The 7,542-nt window shown below is 47.1% G+C and overlaps 1 protein-coding gene across 1 annotated transcript in view; it reads right to left on the bottom strand.

Moving 5' to 3' along the window:
* Positions 1–843: 843 nt before the first annotated feature.
* Enthd1 (ENTH domain containing 1) overlaps positions 844–7,542 on the bottom strand; it is a 109,171-nt gene continuing 102,472 nt past the window's right edge. Inside the window, exon 6 of the mRNA XM_057792418.1 lies at positions 844–1,436. Coding sequence (XP_057648401.1) covers positions 844–1,436 — 593 coding nt within the window. The remainder of the gene's footprint in view (positions 1,437–7,542) is intronic.

Below are 7,542 nucleotides of genomic sequence, written 5' to 3'. Positions count from 1 at the left end.
AGGCCAGCTAACCTGGGCACAGCAGACCCTGCCTTAAACAACGTGGCAGAGCACTGGCCTGGCATGGGTGAGCCTTTGGGTTCAATGACAAAGTAAACTGTACTGACCCAGCATGCATCTGGGTGGGAAGCACTGGTCTGTAATAGTCAAATGAGGTCACTCTTGTCTACAAAGTAAACGTGGCACCTTTTTTTTTGCTTGAAAAGTTAATGAATTAGAAAAAGATACAGTGAGTTGAAAATATTGAATTTAATTATGAACTACAAGAGAAAGGGAATGCACCTGAATTCTCTGAAAAAAAAAAATCAACATAAAAACATGTGCTCCACATTCTGCCTCCCTCCTCTTCACCCCTGACCCTGTGGCAGCAGAGAGACTTCTGGTTCCTGATCTGTGGGACCTCAGCTTGAAAGAGTATGCACAGGCAGAGGTCTGTGAGCAGCCCTGGGGGCGGGGCACCCAGGGTTTCTCCTGGCTCCCTTACTTACTCAAAAACCCTCTGACAGCTATTTGCACTTTAAAGGCTCCCACAACTCTCACTAACACTCACCCCTCTGGGGATAAGGTACTGAAATGCAAAAAATGGGAGAAATACTCCCCAGTTTCAAAGCAACTACTATCTAAACCTGAAATGATCAAAAGTGACTTCTTTCTCTTGAAAAAGAAAAAAAAAAGCACAGCACCCAAATGACTTTGTCGGTTTGAAAGATGCGCTCATAAACTTGAAAATGAAAAATTAAGTCATTGCCTTTCTGTCCCCACAGCACTGGGGACCTCTGAAGTGTTGGACCTCCAGGTCTGTGGGCAGCGGAACCACTGTGTTCCAGAAAAATAGCTATGCTGCTAGATAGGATCCGAGCTCCCCATGGAAGACTGGGGGTCCTGCAGAGTCTCACTGGCTGCTTGGCTGCTGCCACTCAGGTTGCCTAGGTGACTGTTGATGACACCAAGTTCCTGGATCACCAGGCTCAGGTCCTCATGAAGTCTGAGCACAGCACCCCTCACCTCACCTAGAAGCCCATGGAGAGAGCTCGACTCGGGGGATTCCCTGGGCAAGCCTTCCCTTGTCTGAAAACTAGCCTGGGACAGGCTAACCGAGGGGAAGCAGGTTCCAGCTGGGGAGGAAAATGCTACCTGATTACTGCTAGGAGTGTGAGCTGGTTTCTCCATAGCTGAGTCGGAGTTATCTTGGCCATTGGGGTATTCTTCGTCCTCTGAAGATGCTGTACCCCTGGGAGCAAAGGGGTGGTGAACCCTGGCTGCCTCATCTTTGTATGTGAAGGGGACAGACGATGACTGTGGATGGGGCTGAATCAAGAAGGAAGGGCTGGTGAAAACCAGGGGAAAGTGATGAGCTGACTTCTCTGGATGGGCCGAGTCAGGAGACGACACAGACAAAGTAGAAAAAGAAGATGTGACCTCAGAGGCAGTGGGAACTAAAATAGAAGGAAGAGAGAGAGAGATTTATATAACATACAAGCAAGAGTAATGGCTACAATAATTGTGTCATGTAAACACCTATCTGGAAGGTCTCAATATAAACCAGTCTGAATTTTAAAAGTTTAAAAATTCACAAACCTGAAAAACCCAAAGTCGGAAACAGACAAATCTACAGATGTATTATATACCAATAATGCCATGGAAATGAACCTAAAATAGAATGATCAATATTCACCATGACATCTAAACCCTACCCAGCATATTTTTACACTACTGTAGGCCTCATCCCTGAGAGAAAGGTATTAAATCTTCTGCCTGCTGGGGTTTTATGTAGGCGTTTCAAGTAGGAAGGCCGAGAAAGTCCTAACTTAGTCTTTCGCCTTTTCCCCCATACGGATATTATTATAACAGAATAAACTCCAGTGACTCCAGTATAATGAATCTTTTCCTCTCTGTGGTCAAACATAATTAAGACTAAGCCCAGCCCAGCTCAGACCCAGAGCACTGTAGCACGCGGACCCACTTTTCTTACCAAGGGTATGTAAGCAGCATAAAAACGTACTTGAAACCCATTTCATAAAATTAAAGACTTGAGAACAATTTCATTTCCTTTCATGTAAAAGCATACTAAATGTCTTCTATCTATTCCATTCTAGTTTCCCAAACTGTTATGAGTGTGTTCCTTAAGAGAACAGATGCCTTCCTGGGTGGAAACGGAAGAGGAGGGCACTGGGGGTTGGCGGGGGATGGGGGAGAGGAGCTGGGAGGGGAAGATGGGGGGTGGAGGCTGCAGCTAGGATGTAAAATAAATAGATGAGTAAAAATAAAATAAGACAAGAGATAGCAGATGCGGGGGCTGGAGAGATGGCTCAGAGGCTAAGAGCTCTTGCTGCTCTTGCAGAGGACCTGGGTTCGGTTCCCAGCACCTACATGGCAGCTCACAGTCATTAGTAACTTTGGTTCCAAGGTATCTGACACCCTCTTCTGACCTTTGTGGACACCAGGCATACATGGGGTGCACATACACATACATATATTGAGGCAAAACACCTACACAAATAAAATAAATCTTAAAAAAATAAAATGAAACAGCTGGAGCTTCGCAAAAACAGCTCTTCGGTCACTGCACACTGCCCCTCACATTAGGACTGACTGCATCATCACATTTAAAATGATGAGGGATCTACAGTACTTTCCTTTACAGGGTCTCATGAAGCCCAGGATGGCCCCAAACTCACTATGGAGCAGAGGATGACCTTGAACTCATGATCCTCTTGGCTCTGTTTCCCAAGTGCTAGGGTCACAAGTGTGTCACGACACTAGGTTCATGTGTTGGACCAAACCAAGAGCTTCATGCGTGCTCGGCGAACCCTCTGACCACTGAGTTAGACCCCCAGCCCTAAAGCATCTTATCCAACTGTTCCCCAAACTTCTTTGGACACAGGGCTTTTTTTTTCTCTTGGAATACCTACGTGGATTTATTTTTGGATATATGGCATAAATTGGTGAAATCTATCCTCGGGTGTGTGTGTGTGATGCGCTCTGAACTTGTTACTTTAAAGATTTACTCGGCCAGGCACACAGCAGGGAAGCTGAAGCCTGCCACTCAGCACTCGGGGACTTTGCTTTGTTGGTAGATTCTACTACATATTCATGTCCCTTCTGAACTAAACTGGAACTCATAAAAATGGTCAGGGCAGGTGGCCACTCTCTATTTTTTGCCTCTAAGCTCTTCAGGGCCTATCTACAGTTCTCAGGGAAGGGTCCAGTCACAAAACTTGTTTTTGGATGCCAAGAGTGTTCTCAGCTGATGTGGCAACAGGGATGGAAGGAAAGGGGGACTCAGCTGCGCGTGGCCAAGGCCAGCCGAGCTCCCTGGGAGAATCTGGGTCAGGCTAATCCAGTCACTCTTTCCTGGCGCTGTGAGGGTGGTGCCATGCTAGTGGGCACGTGGGTGATGAAAGCCACGTGTTCACATGCTCCACGTTGCATCCCAACTGTCATCTGCTGCATCCTTCACCTCCTGGGCTGGCTCTCTGTTCTTCAGCCTCCATGTCCCCCTTTCTTGTTTTGCTGTCATTTGTGAGTAGTGCAATCACCAGCAGGCCAAGGACGAAGAGGCCCAAGAGGCACTGGAATATGCATGTCTGAAAATGCTCTTTCTACCCTCAGGCTTAGAGATAGTTTTCATGAAGAATTCTAGGCAGAAAGTCTTTTCCTTTGGACTTTGAAAAACATCTGAGAGTGTGTGTACAAACACACACACACATACACACACACACACACACACGTAAGAGCATCATGCCGCAGGCGGAAGTCAGAGGACAATGTGGGGCATTGGTTCTCACCTTTCCACCTTGTTTGAGGCAGATTCTCTTGTTCACAGCTGTGCACATCAGGCTAGCTGGCCTGAAAGATTCTGGGATTCTCCTGTGTCTGTCCCCTATCTCTACCTAGGAGCACAAAGACTGCAATGCTCACTGCCATGCATGACCTATGTGAGCTCTATGGATCCAAACACAGGCCTCCAGGAGAGCATGACAGTTGCTGGACCACTGACTCTTGAAGGCCATCTTCCACATCCTTCCTATTTCCAGTATTTTAAGTGCTAAGTCACAGCCATTCTACTTTTTAAAAAAAGATTTATTTATTTTCATTTTGGGTGTGCAGGTGGTTTACCTGTATGCAGGTCTATCTAACAGGTGCATACCTGTTATCTGTGGAGCCCAGAAGAGAGCACTGATCCCTTGGAACTGGAGTTATGGATGGTTGTGAGCCACCATGTGGGTGCTGGGAATTAAGCCCAGGCCCCTGGGAAGAGCAGCCATTGCTCTTAACCGATGAGTCCCTCTCCAGACCTGCTGTTCTAATTCTTACTCATGGCACAGAGCCTGCTGCACCTCTGAGGTATTAGCAGTTTTCCTCTTCATCCCCAGTACTCTCGAATCCTCAATGCTGTTCGCTGAAGCGGGGCAATCTTCATTGACTGGGGTTTGAATCAGGGAACTCGTTTCCTTTGGATTCAAATGTTTTCTCTAGGCTTCGGTTAGGGAGCGTATGGCTCATGGTGTCTCTGCTCTCTCTCTGAACTCCTGGTTTGCACGTAAGAGTGTCTGGGCTATCTTCCGACTCCTTGCTTTCTAATGTGTGCAATGTGTGTGTGCACACACTCTTGTGTGTAGGTGCACGTGTGCATGTGCCACAACAGTCATGTGGAGGTCAGAGGACACTCTTGGTTGTGGGTCCTCTCCTTCCATTGTGACACAGGGCCTCTTGCTGACCACCGTGTTGAGCCTAGCTGGTCTGTGAGCTTACCAGGGTGTCCTTCTGCATCTCCCCCTCAATAGGACACATGAGGACCGCAGATGTGGGCTACCACACCCCCATTCTGGGGCCCGAACTCCGGTCCTCAGGCTTGAGCAGCACTTTACTGAGCCTCTCTCCAGTCCTAATTTTCAAGTATGATTAGTGTGTGTGAGCGCAGCACAGCACACGTCTGGAGGTCAGAGGGCATTTGGCAGAATCGGCTCTCTCCTATTTTCACGTGGGTTCAGGGAATTGGCCTCTGGCTGTCAGGTTTGCTAGGTAAGCGTCTACCCGCTGAGCCACCTTACCAGCCCCCTTCTACTTTCTCCTCCCCTTCTCTCTGACATTGTCTCTTTGCCCTACTTCTTGGAGGTTTCATCAGTCTTAGCTTGCAATCCTTCTGGTGAATTGCTTGTTTCTGCTGGCTGATTTTAATTTTGAAGAGGTTTCTTGTTGTTCTCAGAAATTCTCCAAACAGCCTGTTCTTGTTTTATAGACACGTCATATTTTCTTGTCTTTTGGAGAGTTTTTAAAGTGTTTTCTTCTCCTTTCACGGTGTAATGTCCTCCACTGTGTTCCCACACTGTTCCTTACGAGAGGCCCTTCCAGAAGGCTCCGGCTCCGTGTCTGCTTGTGGCTCAGAACAGAGGGTGAGAGCTGGCGGAAGCTTCAGAAACGAGCCCGGGTGGGTTGTTTGACTGAAGCGGCAGACGTCAGTGAAGCAGTTCCTCCTTCTGAGGTAGGTTAGCAGCTCAGCACGGTCTCCTGTTTGCTGCCGGGAGAGGAAAGGGTTGGCTACCAGCCTTCCTGCAGCCATCAGGGGAAGGGTGCCGGTAGGCTCTGTTCACTCACTCCTGGTTACAGTCCACACAAGCTGACCACTTTTTGGAGCTCTCATTTCAGAGACCCACCAAGTGCTCCCTCCTGATTTTCAGGACCTTCCCCCACCCCCGGGAGTTATAGGGGTGAGTTATTCAAGGTAAACGGATCGCTTCAAGGCGAAGTCCAATGATATAACTCATTTTAAATTTATTCTTTTTTTTTTTTTAAAAAAAAACTTTATTTAATTTTATGTATGAGTGTTCTGCATGTACACTTGTGTGCTGGACGAGGGCATCAGATCCCATTGTAGATGGTCGTGAGCCACCATGTAGGTGCTGGGAATTGAACTCAGGACCTCTGGAAGAGCAGCCAGTGCTCTTAACCACTGAGCCATCTCTCCAGCCCTTATTTTATTCTTTTATATGATGATGGTAGTGGTGGTTTTTGTTTGTTTGTATTTTTCTTAGAAAGAATCTCTATGTATCCCTGGCTGTCCTGGAAATCATTATGTACATCAGACTGGCCTCAAACTCACAGAAACCTACGTGCCGCTGTGCCCTGGGTGCTGGGACTATAGAACCCATTTTTAAATAGCTGCTTCCTGGTTCTCTTTAGCACGTGCCTTGGTTTACATGTGGTCTGCCCCCACACGTTCATGTGTTGGAAGTATGCTTCCCAATGTGGCCATGAGGGGTGGTGGATGCTTTACGGGATTAGATCTGGTAGGAGGTCACAGGGTCACCGGGGTACTGCCCTTGGACAGGATTGTTGAATTTCTTACAGAACTCAGGTTAGTTCCTGTGAAAGTGACTTATTATAAAAGCGCAAGCTTCTTATCATGTGACATTTCTCTCACATGATGCTGTCACTCACCAGAGCTGAGCAGATGCTCTTAGACATTCAAAACTTTGAGCAAAGTAAACCTCCTTTTATTGACAAAATATCTAGCCTCCAGTGTTGTGTTACAATAACAGAACACTGACTAATACATTCCTCAATGTGGAATGGGTTTGATAACCTCATTTTAAACACGATGCAAAGGAATTCAGAGGCTGAAATCTCTCCCAGATCAGAAAGTTACAAAGAGGACGGGATGGGACTCAAATTCAAGAACCTCCGACGTCCCAGACCGTGAGCTCAGCCAGCACACTGCAGTCCACACCACTCCGCTGTGCTGGAACGATTGCAGAAGTTCACTCTATTACAGAATTATGTTAACTTGTGGGCATAAAGTTCAGAAAAAAATCATCAGGATGGTGAGGCGACGTGGCAGCCATAGGAGCAGCTGACAGAGACACTGATCTCTACCAGAAGATAATAAAGAAAGAAAGAAACCATATTTCATTATTTGAAGATTCCACATCTCTTACTATGCATGAGTTAGAACTGTGGCCGGTATGTAGAAGTTATAGGAGAACCCAGTAAAGAGCCCAGTAAATGAAAAAGGCTAGTATGGTTTGGAGTGGAAAGGTCCCCCAGGCTCACGTTCTGAATGCTTACACCCCAGGTTGCAGTGCTATTTTAGAAGGTAGGGCATCTTTTGGAGGTGGGGCCTCACTAGGATAGGGTCCTGGGGGAGGGAGGTGCTATCCCTGCCTGCTTTCTGTTTTACTATTTGTTGGTCATCATAGATTGAGCCTCCTCCACAGGTCTGCACTCTGCCAAGCCACCCTGCCACGCTTCCCCCTCCATGGCTGAATCCTCGGAAACCATGAGCCAGAATAAACGTCTTCTCCCATAAGATGGTTCTGGCAGGTCTCGTGGTTGTGGCAATTGTTAACTTACTAACATTAATGGTGTTCCACACGAGCTGTGCATTCCCGAGGAAATGGCAGGCTTCCTGCCATTCAGGGAGCTTGCTACTGATTCCCTGTCAGAGGCCATGCATCTGATGATAGAAAAGTATGTTCTTGATGAAATTTGGAGATTCTGGAGCCCACAGTGTATTTACTAGAGAACTAAGGAACTGTTTCA

The sequence above is a fragment of the Chionomys nivalis genome, chromosome 17, assembly GCF_950005125.1.
Source record: "Chionomys nivalis chromosome 17, mChiNiv1.1, whole genome shotgun sequence".
NCBI lineage: Eukaryota > Metazoa > Chordata > Mammalia > Rodentia > Cricetidae > Chionomys > Chionomys nivalis.
Note: the sequence above shows the minus strand (reverse complement) of the source record. Positions and strands in the feature narration are given on the sequence as shown.